At 33.9% G+C, this 20,006-nt stretch overlaps 1 protein-coding gene across 16 annotated transcripts in view; it reads right to left on the reverse strand.

Annotated features, from left to right (window-relative positions):
• LOC119831701 (resistance to inhibitors of cholinesterase protein 3) overlaps positions 1-11,897 on the reverse strand; it is a 34,853-nt gene extending 22,956 nt beyond the window's left edge. For 3 of the 16 annotated variants that reach the window (XM_038355162.1, XM_038355161.1, XM_038355160.1), the window contains exons 1-3: positions 11,135-11,883; positions 9,769-10,077; positions 810-961 (exon numbers count right to left, since the gene is read on the reverse strand). In XM_038355162.1, coding sequence (XP_038211090.1) covers positions 810-961; positions 9,769-10,077; positions 11,135-11,291 — 618 coding nt within the window. In that variant the 5' untranslated portion in view covers positions 11,292-11,883. Of the gene's footprint in view, positions 1-809; positions 962-9,768; positions 10,078-11,134 lie in introns of all 16 variants that reach the window. The other 13 variants (XM_038355164.1, XM_038355170.1, XM_038355169.1 and 10 more) reach the window with 9 other exon arrangements.
• Positions 11,898-20,006: the final 8,109 nt, after the last annotated feature.

The following is a 20,006-nucleotide window of genomic DNA, read 5'->3' on the forward strand; positions in this document are numbered from 1 at the left end:
ACTATCATGTTGCTGATACAATAATTTAATAAAATAATGTGTTCCATACTTGACTCCAATTACGAAAAGAGCTATTACTCTTACAATAACGTTGTTATAATTATTGGTTTCATAAAGCAAATGAATATATATAAACTATCCAAATTAACTTACATCGTCGAAAAAAAGAATTGCCTAAAATTCTAACAAAGTCTAATCAATAGTTTTATAATCATTATATACAAAGTACAATCCGCTCCGCTCATCGCCCCGCCAATCGCTTCGCCTGTACATTGAAGCTACCTCACATGCGTACATGTAGGTTTAAGGCGACGACTACACACACCGAATTAGGCAAGTCGGTCAAGTACAATTAGAGAAGTACATACACACACACATACACACAGCCTAATCGTCTCCGATTAAGCTATTAGTGAAAGTTTATTTATATGTGTGAATTGTCTTCAATTGGATATTTTATCATTATAACGCTTCAAACATAGTATATCCTTTCTTATGACAAACGTGAGTTTTGAAGCGACCGTCGCTACAGTCACAAGTTACAATAAAAATCTAGAAATATAATATCTATGAAGCGATGTGTGGTACCTACTTAAATAAACATTTTTCTCACTTCTATATTCAATAAAAAAAAAACATTGACTCCGCATCGCCAAAACAATCAATTTTCACCAGCTTCCTCACCAAAGAGTATCTTACATTCCCGACCCAAAAAGTTCTATCACTAAGGAGTTTACATATAACGGACTCCCAACCCTACAGCAGCAGCGGCATCAGCGGCATCAGCGGCACGTCACGCGGTCACTGACCTCGATCTCCAGGTACACAGAGAGGGGCGACCGTACCCGCACGTGCGGCGGCATCTGCTGGCGGGCCGGCGCGCCCGGCGGGATCGCGCGGCCCCGCTCGCGGAGCGCCGGGTGCGGCGACATCGCGCGCAGTGGACGCTCTTGCTTCAATGCTGCGTAATAATATTAATTGTTAATATATCTCCACTACATGGGATCAAGCGGGGTTATTAGGAACAGGGGTAATTGGATAAATATCCTAATATTTTCTGTAATAGCGAAACGTTGCAAAAACTTTAATCTAATAGATTTTTATAGATATTTTATGAAAAAATGTATTGTTATTAGAAAAATTAAAAGATTCCTGGAAAGTACACACATCTAAAAAGACTATATGGCATGCTAGCTGCAACCAAAAAGAGCGCTATTACTAATGTGATAATTATAATGAGTTTTAGTAAACATTAAAAACACAAAGCACACAATATTAGTAGATTCAGATACATAACAATTTTTTAGAAAACTTGCTTCTTCTTACAACATACAATATTTCCGCAACCGCTTATGCCTTGAACATCGATCAACTTAATTAAAACAAAGAAATAAAGGATCATTCCTTCATCATAAAAACATAATCTGATTTCTCTGATGCCATTGAGTATCTGACATTCTAGTGATAAAATCATTAATTTTAACGAGAGATAGCTTCGATTTTTTCATTACTTTTTATTTTTTGAAACAAGGAAATAAAAGTCTAAAAAGCTTGTATTCTATCGATTTCGTGCTTTTTCAAGTAATTGTATTGTATTTTATGTTTGTAGCAAATTATGGAGAGATCAAGTAAAATTATAATTTCTATTGATAATTTTTGAAGCGAAGGCAATATTGGCATCGTGTTTGACGAAAATTGACATCCAGGTCAGTCCAGACATGACCCATACTATCCATAATGATCCCAAATATTTTTATGCCCTTATCCAATAAAATACATTCATAAAAGTGCCCTATAGAGCCCTACCCATGCAAATCAATTCAATATTAAAAAAAACAGTTTTTGAATAACAAACATCTATTTTTTTAAATAAAGATACACCTACACAGATTTTTTTCATTAAATTTCGGGAACTCATTTTAGAAAATTATTTATAACACACTATAAATCATCGCAGATCGTTGCTGAGAGCTCTATCGTACAATTTTGCACCTACGCCACATCTAGAGTAGGTACAAAATTGCACAAACGACACGAAGCGCGCGTGTTCAATAGAAGACTCGCCCTAAAGTTAAAAAAATAATGGTTATTTGCTTTAGTACGATTATTACGTTTTAACATGTCATTAACACGTAAAATTATTTAAATTTTCGTTCATTTCCCTCAATTCATTTAAAAAGCCTGAAAATTTCACCACATCTCTCACAGTAGCAGTACTCTGCGTCGATTCCTATTCAAACCGCTACCGCTCATGCCTTGTAGCCACATAGCGCACAATTTGACCCACTTCGTGAATTGCCGTATTACCTAATTTGTGTATAAAACCATATGGGATTTCAAGGTTCGTACGTTGAAACATCACCGCGTACCCGTGTATGCCAACATATTTTTTCATTACGCACATGTTTGCATATCTATTTTAATCCTTGTGACGTCATTACGCCAATCTGTGGAGTGTGAGAACTAACATTGAAGTATGGAGCAGTTGACGACAACATACTAGGGTACATACAGGTATTTATATGCCCCGAGATTGCATTCAATGATATAATATTCAGACAGAAATTATTAATAAGAGTAGAAAACATGAAGTATGCTCTACACAAGAAATTTTTTATCATGGAAAGCTTAATTAATATATAATCAACGAAATAAGAATATTATAAACAACTGCTCTAATCAAAATATCATAATAATAGAGACATTTATGAACTAGTTGGTAAGACAGAAGAGTGGGGCGGTATAGGCATACATCATTGAGACATACCCCTATGGAGATTCAGTTTCACTTCCATGTTTGCATGTTTGTATGTTAATAAGTAACGGACAGCATTACACTCTTATTATATTTGACTAATTTTTAAACTGACAGGTTTAATTCCAAATTCGTACACTCATGAAAAATCAGTAACAATACAATAATATCTTGTTTATCTTATTATCCTGATAAGAATCGCTAGAATTAAATAATTCCCTTACATATACTTTGTTAAAGAGCAAATGACTCAAGTAATTTATTTCTATCGTATGAACACCTATTTCAGTTATAACGTTATGTCGAAGCTTTAGTCTGCATCAGGTAAGAGGCAACATGAAATAATATCGAGGGAGAACATTCGTAGCTTGATATTCGTGCTGAGGGCCTTAATAATCTATCGCTTTCTAGCACTTGCAATAGACTTTCCAAAGACGCTAACAGTGAAAAAAAATGATCTCAAATTGATTAGAGTAAGTCCCATTTCTATGGTACATTACTTTTTTAACGGGGAGGGATCTTCAAAATGTACTAGTGTTTCGGGACTAAAGCAGAGCACGTAGGATACCTACTAAAAACTCCTTGGTGACCATTCGCAAAACACACTAGCAGGAGCCCTGGGATGTCCTATGGTACGCGCCAGGGTCACGTGTAGGTAATAAATACCAATACGTGAAATAAAAATATTTGTACTTCCGCAGACCTATACTTGAATTTTGACGTGTGACGAAATGTTACAATTCAGAATACCCGAAACAAACTAATTGTGTTCTGGCATTTTTATATTTTCGACTTGCACCTTGATACTGATAAGATATAAGCATATTGCCCATTTTTATCTCATTCTGGGCATACTAAAGATGTATAAAATGATAACCGAGTGAATTGCAAATTCTTCGACAAACTTCTTTAAACATTTAATAAGCGCCCCGAAGCCGAAGCTTGTTTTTAATATTAAACAGATGTGATAAAATTTATATTTTCTCAACCGACATCCTAAAAATCAAGGTTCTCGATTCAACTGTATCTTTTTTTAGGTATGTTACTCTATATATCCATAGGTTTCATCCAATTCACATGATTCTGTTTGATTTTGATAGGGATTTTTTTTTCAATTTAGTCCCGATTTAGAATTTGGAGGACCAGCCAGGACCTTTGGAGAATTTTTGCAGAATAGTATTACTTGCATTAGCATGTCACACATTATTAGTTACAGCTATGACAATTTAACCTCTATATAAAACGAAAGAGAAGGAGAGAGAGAGAAAGACTAATCATACTTAAAGTCAACACTTTATAGAATACTGGTTTAGCTACTAGGCTTTCTTATAAATTTACAGTCTATTACGCATGTATAGAGTACCATTTATTACCTAAATAACCATTCAATTACCAATAAAACTTAATTCAAAATACATGTTACAAAGACTTTAATTCTAAGTGTTAATATTACGATTCAGAAAGCACACATAAAACACGCGCCTTATTTCATATTTTATAGCATCTTTATGAGTGAAACGTCAAAAATCATTAAGTACAGATTCGATTATCTATTTACGAACATGCAGACACTGTACAAAAACGTATCGTATTAAATGTCACGTAATCCATCAGATATAATAAAATAAAAAGAAAAGACTAAACCAATTGTTAAAAATTAAATTCTTTATTCATCATAACGGTGCTCTGCTCAAAACGATAAATGGAAAATTCCTGAGGAAACCGACATGTAAAAGAATCAAAAGTTCGAGACATGTGACATCTGCCAACTCAGACCAGCGTGGTGGATTATTATCCGAACCCTCATAGGAGGCCTGTGTCCCATCGAACATCATTAACATAATCTGTGGTGAGACAAACAATTTCCATCTTGTCTGTTTAGTGTAACTATTTAATAGTCTATGGTTATACAATGCAGCCGAAAATACATTCCTTAGCACAAAGCACAGATAACAAACCGCGGCCAGAGTGCACTCGTCGGTTCATCGCTCCAGATCCTATTAGACGTTATAACGTACATGTATGTTTGTGTGTCCCTCTTTCAATGTAAAATAGAGCGAAGATTTAAGATGATTTATTGTAAAACAGTTTTGAATATGCTATTTTCAGGGATCAAGCAAACGTGTAAGCGAGCTAGTGCATGTGAAAATTAATATAACTCCTTTTGAATGTCTCTTTATTTAATTGTCAAGCGTTTGAGGTTTCAAATTAAACAAACTATTACGTATATGGTTTAAACTATTTATTAATTAATTTCATTTATACTTCCACTATAACCAACTTACCAACAGAGAGTGCAACTAAAGTATTAATACGCTTTTTGCAGAATAAATAAAGATAAATAATATATAAAACAGAGAAGGAAAATAAAGAAACAACAATAACAAAGGAAAATCAAGGCCTTTACAATATAAAATAATACCAATGTTTATTCCAATCTTTCTAATCTCTCATCCTAACAGAAATCTAGAAAAAAGAAAAGAAAGGAATAGGACTAGATAAAACCGCGTAGTACAACACAATTCGGCGTCGCAGCGGGGCGTCAGGTTAGCGCTCTATCAGACATAGCCATACAAAAAGCTAGGCATCAAGACACAAGTAACATCTCTGAACTAACTGTTCATGGTTTCGTCACGGTGGAGCGAGTGTCACATCACTTAGAATACTTAGTCCCATTAGCACATCAGTACAGCTAGTATTGGCACACGGCGCTTGATAATTTTACGTAAATGGTATACGAGATTCAAGTATACCTTACTAAAAACAAAACTAAATATAACTATAATCACAATCATATCACTATATATCACTCAGGTAGGTTTCAAACATTTCAAATATACATACAAAAGCGCATCCTCTTTATAATTTTAGTTTAGATAGTCGTAATTACAGGGCGAAAATAGGAGGTTTTTTTATTACATTAGTTATTGTAAAGGATAAGCGACGAAGACGAAGCTCGCCAAATCCTGTAAATATTTTTAGATATTATAACCTATTGAAATGACGTCCAAATTAATTTAGAGCTTGTTAACATTTCGATTTTAACATACGCTAATAAATTGTATTTCTATTTCAATAAGATATCTTATGAAACGCCTTTGAATAGCCAATCACTCATGTGACCCTAAGCCATGTTTAATTGAAATATCCAATGGCTAATATCTCCCTCCTCGCTTTATTTCTGCGCTAATATCCGCCTCCCAGAAACCTAACAAAGCAAATTAAAAACCAAATTAACACCACCACCACTTCCATATAAAATACCACCCTGCACCTCAACTTATCCAACAATGTGACACAGTGTTAACGCAGCATGCAAGCTTTATGTCGCATACTGCTCGCCAACCGTTAGATGGCCTTATTTGGTGACAATGGGCGACCGCCAGCTATCATAGTTCAGTCTTACACGCAACACGGCCGACAATTAAAAGCTCTTTGGTATACACATACACACATACTTTTGGTACACACATGTGTACATAGTTTTGGTTCACACCGGTATGTACATAACAATATTCAATAGACCCAAAAGAAAATGTTTCAGGAATTATTGCAGGGGTAGAAGAACTACAATAAAATAACTATTATTAACAAATGATTAAATCGCCTTCAAATTGTCAGAACCACGATGAGAACCAAGAGATTCGAATTGTCAATAGATCAACTTTAAATGGCAGCTGCTCTCAAATAAAAATAAAATAAATAAAATCGGTCCGCCAGTCGAAATTTCTCAAGAGACGAAGCCATAATAAAATACAGTTGAATTGATAACCTCCTTTTTTTGAAGTCACTTGAAAAATATGTACGCCATGTTTTAACTATAAATAGTATAATTTTAAAACTTGGAATGTACAAACTTGCATATTGAATTATATGGATTGATTATTGTCTATCCACAACAATGCCTAGATTTTATCATCATCAGCCCGTAGATCTGCGAGGCTTTTAAAGGGAGTGCATGGGCCATGCACACAAGCGTCCTATGAGGATCTTGAAGCAAGGATTTTGAAGAGAATCTTAGTTTTCGTAGACCGTCATAGAAGACCTGTCCCTGCAGTGGTAACATATACGAGCTAATGAAAAAGCCACGTATTTATGGTAAAGATTTGATAAGCAGTACATAAACAATGTTGCCAGAAACTTTGTATAAATGTTAACGGTATTCAGCCGAGAACATTTCAACAAGCGTTATTAAACCTGCAAAATGTGTTGCCAGCATTCAGCAACTCTACAATGTTGTATCCACTTTGTAACCACTAAGCAATTATTTACCATAAATATGGGACTTTATGCTAGATTCTAGCGTCATCAAGATACAGAACTTACAATATTAAAACTCAAATATTTATAAGCACATCAAAACGTTTAATTAATAATGGACCTGGAATAAATACTGTCTATGAATCTTATTCCGTATTGGTTCCAAAGATTTAATGCTATGGTGGAACATTATCTTCAAAATATTACGACGAAATTCGCAACCGTTGAAAAAAATTCTGATTTCAATATATTTTTTTATTTTTGTTTATTTATAATGTTTCGGTATATCAAATCGAGCATTTTAAATTCATAATGGTAAAATTCTTTATGGGCAATCTAATTATAAATTCGAAAGTTTGTTTGTTTGTCCTTCTTTCTTGTTGCAACAGTCTCTGTAGATAGTTAGGAGGCTAGAGAGTGACATGGGGTTCTCTTTACCGCGGCGCAAGATCTCATACCCATGGGAGGAGCCATTACGATGCATTGGATTACTCCGAAATTCATAAATTCCGATAGATGGCGCTATTATAAAAATATAACATGAGAACGTTTTTTTTTGACACCGCGAGCGAAGCCGCGGACAATAGCCAGCATGTAAATAATTAAATATTTCAGTGGTATTTATTTTAAAATATACATTCAATAGGCTAAATTAAATAAACCGGTAAAAACTAGTTTCATAAGCCAACAAACGTCTTTACGCAACGGTTCGGGGATCGTCAATGACGAATTAAATTATCAAACATATGCAATGTTTATTGTATTTTGTAATGATGACAAACACTATTAAATTGGTAATGAAATGTGATAGCGTTCTGTCGTTCTAGCAATAAAAAAAAAAAAATTGCAACCATTCGGCAAATGAGAATCTATAGGTCTGTCAACTGGAGGTGGACCGTTGACAAATAGGGGCCAGAAAAAAATACGTCTGCATGACCAACGTTTCTGAATTACCCCTCCAAATTCTAAAATGGGACCATAAGACGGCAATTTCCCATCAAACACGAAAGCAATCACGTCAGTCGGTTGAAAACCCAAAGAGTAAAACTTAGACTGGGTGGACTTCGATGATTCTTTTTTTTATTTCAAAGCTGGTTCTGCTTGCTGGTCTGCTGTCTTTCCGTGTGATCCTATTTAATTAAGTCATGCCAATTTGAAGCGTTTAGTTTTTTAATTAAAATAATTTATAATTTTAATATACCACAAGCTACACAAATTATTGTAAAACGCTACTAAACTTTAAAAAATCTATCAAAACCTATTTCATAGTCACAAGACTACTACACAATCAATTCCTAACAGCCCTACACCAACCGGCCTAGCGGTATATAATAATGACATTACTTCCACATGTAGATTTTTCTAGAATCTATGTCGGCATCGGCAAATTCACGGAACAGTTCAGTGGATCATCTGTAATAGCAAGTACGATTTGCGTAATATGACCATCTGCTAACGCGTCCGTCCTATAATTAAATCTATTAAAAACGTCACACAAGCGTGAATACCCTTTAAAGTCGTTTTATCCATATCTATTTTTAAATACGAAAGTAATTACCTGTTTTACTATTATTATTAAATCGATACTTTTGAATTATGAATCTTATATAACTTTTCTGCCACGAAAACTTGAGGGCATTATTTAATTTGAAAATGCTATGGGGCGATACAACGATTTGAATTCACGAGAAATGTTAAGCAGTAATGACATACAATGAAATATCTGCATTTCTTCTCGATAATATAGAGAATAATTAATTAAATATTGATTGGGAATTCCTACTTGCCACCAAAACTATAAAACCAATGACTAGTAGTTCTAACATAGGAAGCTCAGGTTCATTGAACAAACTTTACCCACACATTCTTATAGAATTTATCGTTTCACAAAGATATATTCACAGAGACCTACATTATACAATATGAACTTGGAAAATAATTGTATGTCTAACATATAATGTACATGTATATTATAAAAATGTTTACTTGTTAAGCTGGTTACAAGTCACTTTGATTTTTCTGTATATTTATGATTTATTAATGACTACTAAGATTGTTTATTCCTACATTTATTCATTAGCCATATAAATAGACCTTTCAATATAGAAGCCTATCTCACTATACTTAACATTATAAGAAATATAGATTATATAAGTTTAATTATGTTCTTGATTAAATAGAAAAATAAAAAATACCAACAGAACAATATCATATACCATTTAAATTTGAAAATATACTTCTGCTTCCAGAAATTTAATCTTTATTTGTGAGTTTAAAAACTGCACAAACAAAAAAAAATAATCACATGACAATTCATTATCATTGTGTGCATAATTTGTTATCGTGAGTGAACTTTTTGCTTCTTTTATTTTTTTTGTATATTTTCATTTTCATGTATGTATTTTAAAGCATTGAGTTTTTAGTTCAAATTAAACAGCTTTGGTATTAACTTTAAAAAAGCTACAAGATTTTTGCCCCTGAAAATGTTTAATTATTTCGTCATATAACTTCTTGACTCATGAAAATAAACATTTTGGAACCTTCTTCTAGTATCTTTTCACCTTATTTGGTCACTGATAAGTTACTTATAATCTTTTACCACATTTAATAATAATATTCTTACCAATGTTAGTTCTAAAAATCATAAAAAATTGAACTATTTCATTATTTCCACAAAGGTTAACCATAAAATATAATTAAAAATATTAGTCACAAACATCATGCTGGTTAGTCGATATAATCAAAGCACTAACAGTCTTGCAGGGTCCATGAGTTGACCGGCGAATGGGGGCTCAGGCTGTATATAGGAACTCCAAAGTGTTCCCTCAAGCATGAACTATTTGTATTCTTCAATGCCTCCACCAGCTTCTTTGTGCTTTTTCCAACATTTTCATCCCTCTTCAGGAAAGCCGCGATATCCACGCCGCAGCTCTCGTTGACAGCTTTACGACATTCTACCGCAGATTGTGGCGATAGCTTGCTAACTCCTAGTGCGGAGTTGCACACTTCATTCACTAATTCGAGTACGGCAACTTCCGTTTGAAATATCACTTCACAGCAGCCTAAATTGCATGATTGGAAAGTATTAAAATGAATAATAATACATAATTCCTTGTATATTGAGTTATAGAAATGTTTATCTTGAATGGGATTTTTTTTTTATCAAGATTCCTTATTTAACACTTTAAAATCTTTGTAACTCACATTACAGTGACAATATATTCTACAAAAATATTTGCTTTTGTACATAACTGTTTATGGTTTTGTAAATATTAAAACAAAAATCATATAATTCAAAATCAAATAATAAATAAAGTCCATAAAAATTTGAGAAATTTTAAATAAGTATTTAAAAGCCAAAATATTTATTGTCCTTAAATAAAAGCTGTATAAAAGATGTATGTATATCAATAAATATATATCGTTTATTACATTAATTTCACATTTCGTTGCACACAAATAACAAAAGAACCTGAATGACCTAAATTTGCAATTTCCAGCAACGAAACATGCAATTAACATTATTTTTCTTAATTATAAACCAGATTAAAGACATTGATAAATTATAATAATCCACATAGCATATTGTGGCCTATTAATTACTATGCTGGTAAATATTATTAAAATTTAACAATTTTTTTCCTTGTATAATCATGTTCCATACATGAACAGTAGTTTTAAATGGATCATTCAAAATATTTTACAGCAGTTGTAATTGTATTTCATGTATAGGTAGCTAGGCTTATTAGATAACAATAATTATAAAGACATATTTAAACATTGGCAAGTATATAGTTACAACCTATGTGTGCGATTTTTCCCTAGTTACACAATTATCTAGCACATTCCAATCAGATCTCGTGTAAACATTAATTCTCAGTCAACAACTGGACCGCGACTCATATTTGCATAGCTATGTCTTTTCATACGTAAACAAACGCTTCGAAAATTCTCAATGTACGTAATTTTTTGTAATAAATTACGATAACCTTGCTAATTTATTGTCAAATTTACGCCTCAAATACGAATTTAGGATCGTATCATTAGACTAACTAACGCTTCACTAGGTCGCAGTGCAGCGATAATGACATTGAGCTAGAGTTAAAAATACCTATTTACCTGCCTCCCGGTCGAACTTGTTCGGCTTTAGCTGCTCCTGCGTGTGGCCCAGGATCAGAGGCGACAGGATTCTGGGCCACAACACTGCGAAACATCCCACAACAATCACTAAAACGAACATCGTCTTTCGCGGACCTAACACCTCGTCGTTCGCCATTATCTCGTCGTGTTTTCGTATCGTTATTCACGCACAGAGCCAGTCGCACTCTACGGGAACATATTCGTGTGTGATATAAATAAAGTTTTCCTTCGTTTCATCCACGAGAAAGTGCAGAGCGACGCAATGACAGCTGTCAGACACCCTCCGCCCCGCGGTACGGGAGCGATCGGAAAATCGTACGCGAATTTATTACGGGAGCGTTTGCCATCTTCAATCTTCTTTAGTAGAACGCCGATGGATTGAGCTGGCTCGATGTGACACAGCCGTATATAATATTCAATCAGCTATGCCGACATCTTGCCTTCCCAGCCACCGGCTTGTAGAGTGGTGAAATCGTTGGTGCGGTCACTAGATTAGTTCAAATATTGACAGAGTAAATTATCGTTTGACGGGCGAGCGTGCGGCGCTCGCGGGCAGAACTCGGTACAATATGCCTGGGCGCGGAGGCGGCGCTGGCTAATAACCCTTCCCCACCGCGGCATGGTCTACGCGCGCAAGATGAATACCAATTAGCCGCAATAGGTATTTGTCATTAGATGGTGTCTTATGGAATAAGGTACTCCCTAACCTATGAAGTACTTTTCCACCAACTTCCACGTGAAGCCTATTTGAATTTTATAACTGGCTACCGTCACACCCATAACGTGACGCATAAACGCTTGTATTCGTTACTTCGTGCCTGACTATAATATGTACTTAATACAGGTTTTATACTATATTTAACATGTTTAAATTGCTACTGCTTACATAAAGAATTACATTAAATAAGATTGTATTACTATGTACCTAGCATAATGTGGTTTGTAAGAAGCGTTTTCTTGTAGGAAAAGATCTTGTATTGATCTTTAAAATAAATTGCATGTGTTTCCATTAAAACTCAAAACATTGAGATGATTCGGTATATGATATTATTGGAAAAGAATGAAACTAGCGAATCAGTTATCACAAAATATTTTGCCATTGAATGATATTTTAGTACCGTATGTTATAAAATTTTAGAATCTAATGTATCCATACATACGTACGATTGATGTATTCAAATGTGGCTGATGTTCTTTAAAGCAAATTCTACGATTTGACATCTTCTCTCGTTGGGTAAGGAGTAGTTGAACAGAACTTCCGTTAAATATTCCATTTTGTTCGCTAGAGAAAGATCTAACTCTCTGGTACTGCTTTATGAAAAGCTTTGATTGACAAAAATGTAGCAACTCGCTCAAATTTGATTTTGATAACTGGACATATATATATAGGAAGGAAAGAATAAGGATGCATAATCATTTTGTTTCTAATTAATACATACTTCTCCCAAATAAACAAAGTGTGCTTACGACTCTATATAACGACTCCTTTCTAAAGTAATACGTCGGTATTCCAAATAAGGTATTTAATTTAGAACATGAACATTTTTAGTAACAGTTTCAAATAAAATTAGAAATATTGAAGTACTCCTAAAAATTGTATTACCCTTAACTACATACAAACTATCTGTTTCTCGATTTTCCTTAATCTTTTTACTTCACACAATCTCAATTTTCAAATTTTATCAAACTGCGGTGAAGTTAAACAATAACACCAGTATAGTTTTAATCTTCAGATAAGACTTTCTCACGAATAAAACAAACTTCCCTTCACCTTTAGGGTGCGTATCCTCTGCACAAGTAAATATATCTTATATCCTACACGTTGGAGGTAATTGAAACTTTATCTTTGATAAAGTAAACAAGTAAAATTAACTAATAAATACTACAAAACTATTTAGAAGCTATATGCAGAAATTGAAATGCTTTAAAGACCTGAAAATTAAAAGATAGCGTTCATACCATACCAATTCATACCATATTAGAAATGCGATTTTAAGGATTAGACGTATTAATGCAATCTACTTATTGGCTTGTATAAAATTATTATATTTTTTTCCTTAATGTGCATTGCAGCGAAAGAAATAAAGGAAATATGTTATTTTAAATATTACATTACTCTTATTAATTCTTTATATTAATTGAAACGGACTTATCGGTTATCAGGTGCATGCATATTCGGGTAAGATCAAGTAATTAACAAAATAAAGAAATATTATAACTAAACCATTGAAAGAACTAGGATCTTAGGTGCCATATCTATAAGATTCTTTACTTCTTTACATCTGCATATACTTTTACGGAGGATAGGATAATAGCGGAGCAGTCTCTGAGTAGCAAGTAATTGTCAAATATTTTCTCGAATGCTCCTATGTTTCACCGCTCACCGTACCTACACAAAGCTGTGAGGCACTATCGCAGCGTAGGCACCTCCATTTCGATATACCATTTGTATGCAATGCGCATACATCCCTTGTACAAACAATAGGCTGGTAGCGCTCCTTTCCACGCAGGAAACGGCGCACGCGCATCAACTACGAAGTATGTTGCCATATTTAAAAAGCGTCTACCTGGATGCAAGAGACAGCGGCCATAAACACGGGACATCCTGGTTAGTTTCCGGTGAAGTTTTGGTTCATTGCGGAAATGCGTGATTCAAATTTAAGTTACGCGATTTCCGTATTCTATTTTCGTTTTAACGGTTAGGCTTTGTATCAAAAGTTAAGTCAATAAATATACCTACCTTTACAAATAAATGTATTCGTAATTTGAAATTAGAAGATTATTGCTTATACAGCATACGTCTTCTACCGTGAACGATTTCATAAAACTCACTTTTGTATATATTTGGCTCCGTTTACGAATAGGGTGTTGCTATTTAAATATGAAATCAATAAGCTCTATTTAGATACATAGTTTTTAGTCATTGTGTGGGGTGTTAATATATTCTTAATCCATTGAGATTATCCGCCATCATTAAAATATGTACGTTTCGGCTAGGGGCATAAAGAAAAACCTATAACCCTACATACTGCCTTAAATTCTTCAATTTCACTTGCAATCAACATAACAATTATATCCATTAATTACGCATTAGTTCATATGATTTACAGGTGTCAAATTAAGTCTTAATAAATTTGTTTTCTTAATTTAAATTTCGTAGTTTAGCAGTTAACACATTGCAATTTTACGATCTATGTTAATTATGATGAGGTGAGCTTTAGGTTTCTATTTCGCAATGGTATGTTCCTATGTAGGTAGAACTGGTGATGACGATAAAATGATGATTCTACATGTTGGGAGTTCTGATTTTTTAACACGCTTTTATTAACTTCACCTGTATGTTATGTAACCGACTCCTATAGACGATTTTGACCCATTTTAACGGAGCCAATTAATTCAAACTTTGCATACTTACATCTTAACTACTCAGTATAAGAATAAACGAAAATATCTAGTTCATTCTATCATTAAAGAGTGTTTCTTTATTTTTTTTAAGATATGTACCTCTCTTGTATTGAGCCAATTAGGATAAAAATTTTTGCTTTCAAATCAAACATCACTACATAGTATAAAACAAAGTCGCTTTCTCTGTCCCTATGTCCTTATGTATGCTTAAATCTTTAAAACTACGCAACGGATTTTGGTCGGGCTTTTTTAATAGACAGAGGAAGGTTTATATGTATAATAATATCTATTAAACTACTTCGAATTTAATGCGTGCGAAGCCGCGGGCAAAAGCCAGTAACTTTATAATACAGATCCCACTGCTCGATCCTGCGTGTCTATAAATAATGTAAAGGCAACATGCAGTGGCTAAGCTATCACTATTTATGTGTGCAAATTGGTTAAATGCTAAAAAATTAATTAAAAATACTTGCGGCCAATTTTTTACAGGAATCCTATTGCTAATTCACTTATCACAAGCAGTGGTATCTTAAGCTTATGTCTATGACTCATACCAAATAATATGTAAACTTTACCATTTCATATTTCAGTGATGTTTTTGGACTGTAATCTGACTGTTTACAGATTTTATACACTTTTGATTCTGATAATAATAACTCGCTTGTCTGCGTAGTATGATGCAGTATGTCGAAAGTGCTCCAGTGGGCGCCACAGATGAATGGGTGATGTCACGAGGTGATTCATTCATTTAATTAGTATACGCCCTCTTCACAGTATGAACTGCATTATAATAAGTACCTTATCCGACTTAAACTTACTGAAAGCTATAAAAAAACAGTAGCAGTCGTGTGACTGCCGATAGAAGTGAAAACGGAACTATTAAGTTGAGAGTAATTAAAACTATATGCAAAAATTATATGAAATTTTTTATGTTTTATTTATTAGTTAACAGTTTACAAAATATAAATACAAAGTGGTTGAAAAAATAATTAATATACAATTATCTTAATTATACATAGTATTTATATTTACACGAATTTCAATGAATTCAAGTTGCTACTGCGCGTGCGCTAGTCTGGCTCTCCATAGCTATAGATATACTTTTTTTTTATGTCATAGCGGGCAGCTGAGTGGGTGGTTCGCCCGGATGGTAAGCGATGCAGGCCTCCGGCTACTATTATCATTAGCATGTCGGTGACGCGAACCAAGGATTTTACCCTCTACCAAAATGCTCAACGCGCCTAAAGAAGTTTTCACTTCAATAAACCATCTAAAAAGTTTTGTTCTCGAATCGGACGTTTTAAAAGTAAACGTTTATTTATCAGGAACAGTTTGCTCCATGCGTTAGTTTTCGAAGGGTGTGTTATCTTTCATGCTTTCGAGATAATCGAAAAACTTAGTTGCAAACTCCTAATCGAACAATTAATGTTTATTTATGGGTTTTTATATGTTTATCAACATTCTTATCTTCGGCACGAATTGGGCCAGCTCGCATCGGGGAAGTATCACACCCCCACAGAAGAACGACGTGAAATATCAAGTGTCGCATTATATAACTTTATTTATTTTTTTACTTTTCTGTCATAGCGGGCAGCTGAGCTGGTGGTTCGCCTGATGGTAAGCGATCACAACCGCCCATAAGCATTCGCAAAGGTAGTACTTCTGTGAATGCGCTGCCCGCTTTTATGGGGTAAGGGAAAAGGAAAGGATTAACGACTGGGAAGAAGGAATGGACTAGGACGGGTGAGGAAAAGGAAACGGGCCATTTATTTATGACAATATTCATATAAATTTTAAAAATATATGTATATTTTTAAAATTTACAATTTATAACAAATACAATTTAGTTTACATAAACAGTTTATCTTACATATTTTTTTAAAGTTAACAATATTAAAGATATAAATATATAAAGATATAACAGCATACTATTGTGTTTCATACCGTGAATGGAGGAGCCGGAGACCTGTTTCCTTTTGTTCACCCTTCCCAGTTCATTCCTTTTTACCAGTCGTCCATATTTTCCTTATACCCGACCTCTTAAAAGTAGGCAGCGCATTTGAAGAAGCACTACCTACATTTTCATGGGTGGAGGTGATCGCTTACAATCAGGCGAACCACCAGCTCAGTTGCCCGATATGACATAAAAAAACAAATTCTAGCTATACCTTTTTATAAATAAAATATGCCATGTAATGTACCAGCGTGAAAAATTACTCTTGTTTTTTGACAGTACAACACGGCGTTTTATTTTTAGCATACAAAAGCTTATACTAGCATAGCCTTTGCCTTAATCTTTCTATAATAACGAAGTTGGAGTTGAAAACTAGGTTCCAGACAGCAAAAGAAAGGAAAATTAATTCTAAACTCAATTCATACATATATATGTATTAGGTACATCCATAATCGTATCAAAGTTTAGAAATTAAAAACTTTTCAACGGATTTTAAACGCGATTTATTCATTATATTATTAACCCGACGTTTCGAACACTTTATAGCGTCCCCCCTTGACCTCCCCGTGACCACGCTCGCTGTATGTTTAATTTCTAAATGTATAATACTCGCGTGAAACCAAACACAAGAAAATACTACGTATCAAAGTTTATTTCTAAAATAAAAATTTCAAACAATAATTTCTCATCACAAAAATCAATAAATTCTCATATTGATGATCAAACGCATGATTTTCTCCAGTAGCTCCTACATTTCTAGAACTGCTATGGCTCCCTGTCACGCAGAACATATACAGTACTATATGGTACTTGGTACTACGTACGTAAAACGAACCATACGATAGGGGGCAGGCCTACGTTGTAGTTACTATGGCACTAGTTTATTAATTACTAGCTTTTGCCCGCGGCTTCGCACGCGTTAAATTTGGAGAAATTTTATGGATGATATTATATAAACCTTCCTTTTGAATCACTTATTAAAATCCACATATTAATTACATATTAAAAAACCCCTTCAAAATCTGTTGTGTAGTTTTAAAGATTTAAGCATACAGAGAAAGCAACTTTGTTTTTACTATCTAGTGATTATCAATAATGTGGTTAAAGTTTTTTTTGCGAGTAAATATCAACCTTACCCATAAGTGGATGATAAAATCACAAATAATATGTTATATTTTTAATCAACATATTATTGCCTTTATTAATTAAATTAACGAAATTCGTAAGCGAAAATAAACAAGCAGATGCCCGTTTTCTTTTCCTCACTCCTCCCAATCCATTCCTTTATTTCCGTCTTCAATCCTTTTCCTTAATTTTTAATGGGCGATGGTGATCGCTTACCAACAGGTGGACCTCCAGCTCAGTTGCCCGCTACGAGAAACAAATAGCAGCTTGCTCATGGTTAATTAATGAAATATTAACCACGCTACTGTCAAATATATTTAGCTTTTATAGCCTCAACTAGTATTTAGTCCATGTCGCAGGCAGAAGCTAGTAAATTGGATGTGAGCAGTCGCGTGCGCATATCTCCGCGTGCCGCCATTGTAGTGAAGTGTACGCGTGCTGAATTTAAGAATGAGTGGTCGAAATACAGAGTCGCATCGTGAACGGTACAGTACGGTTATCTGGTGTATACTGTGACAGAATGCTTGAATGTGCTAAGATTTATGGCCTATGGGCTTAATCTGTTGATTCGAAAATTTGTTATTTTAGTTATGTGATAATAATCGACAGATTTTGAACCTTTATGGGACCTCTGACTGAAAATAGAATGTCTATGGATAGGCTTAATGTTGTTATGGTGGTGTCAAGGCCATTACAATGTTTTTTAAGTACTTATGTTAAATTTATAGTTAAATTAACACGATCTGTGACTACTATTACTATATAATGGTGTGGCTTGGAGGAAAAAAGGAGGAAAAGAGGAAGAACAGATTTTCATGAAATTCTTGACAGTGATCATTTTTTTTCAGTTACAATTCTGTATCTTGTTATCAAATATAACATAAAGAGTAATCATATTAGCATATACTGAATTCAACCAAATTTCGCCCAATAACTGTCCAATGCAACGCATCAGTAACGTTCCAAACATCATCACGTATGTTTCCACGTAGGTCTCAATCTTCAGCCAACAAAAAAGGGACCAAAAAAACGGTTTCTTTTTTATACATTGACAGGTCCCAACCTGAATTAATGTCGTGGTTGCTTCAACATTTGAATTTTATCTCTTAAGTGTAAAAAACATAAGTTTATCCAACGAATAATAACAAATGTTGAACATACGTATGTTTGTATGGATGAATGTAAAAATTCTGAAGAGACTTAGCAACAATGCTTCTACGCATAGCGAGTAGCATGGAGTATCTATACTCCTTGTGCGGTCGGCAAGGCAAACCCTGCTGATAAAATCAATAACAAAATAAGCAAAGATTTATTTCTATAAAAGTACACTTTCGTTGAATTTCAGTATAACACGCTGCGAAATCATCCACAATGCTCTAAAATTTCTAAGAAATCGGCATGTAAATATTACTCCAGCATCAATTAGATGTTTTATAATTTAATTCGTTAGAGACAAGAGAATCATATTATGTCTAATTTAGAGAGATTTTGCTTTTCAACTAAGCATAGGATCGATTCTACACCATTTTGTTTTGTCATAGGTGTTAATTTAAATGAAACAATAAACTACTAACAGTCAGCCAAAATAAAATAAACCATTACTGAAATGCAAAAACGATTTTTAAGTAGCTACATATCGTATTTTACTAAATTCTGATGATTTGACACGAAATTCACACAAAAATCATTGACTTTCCTATTCTTAGATGTATAGCATGTTACGGAAAGGGTTGCATATATGTACCTACAAGTATTCACCACATAATTAACATAGTTCATTGACCTTCCCATTCTTAGTCACAATATAATTAAATACTACTACCACGTCCTAAAACTATACAGTTTCAAGCGTACAAACCACTGATCCCTCAAATCCATTCACACGTTGTCTTACGAACACTTCTTTGTTGCATTGTTATATAACGTATTTTCATTTAAATTTATAAAGCAAACCATTTTTACCAGTCTCGTGACCTCTACGTTAGCATAGCGACATGACGTTGACGATTTTGTCATATTATCGCTAAAATCACTGCCCTTGAACGCACAATAAGGTTTTAAATTAGTGTAAATAAATATACATGAAATATGTAACTGAACGCAATTTAACGCCTTTGATTTATTTAAGTATGTTTGCTTTGAGACTGATTGTCAAGGAAGGGCACGGAATATAGAGGCCTAAACAAAATACATAACGGAATGCTTCAGTGGATCATTTAGAGTACCTACCTACTTTAAGAATATATTATTTGAATATGATTGTTATGTATGTAAATATTATATACATTAATAAAAGATATATTTTAAAAGGTAATGCATCTGCAAAACAATATTTTGGGTATGACATCAATACAGAAATAACAAACA

Source organism: Zerene cesonia, chromosome 14 (assembly GCF_012273895.1).
Source record: "Zerene cesonia ecotype Mississippi chromosome 14, Zerene_cesonia_1.1, whole genome shotgun sequence".
Classification (NCBI taxonomy): Eukaryota; Metazoa; Arthropoda; class Insecta; order Lepidoptera; family Pieridae; genus Zerene; species Zerene cesonia.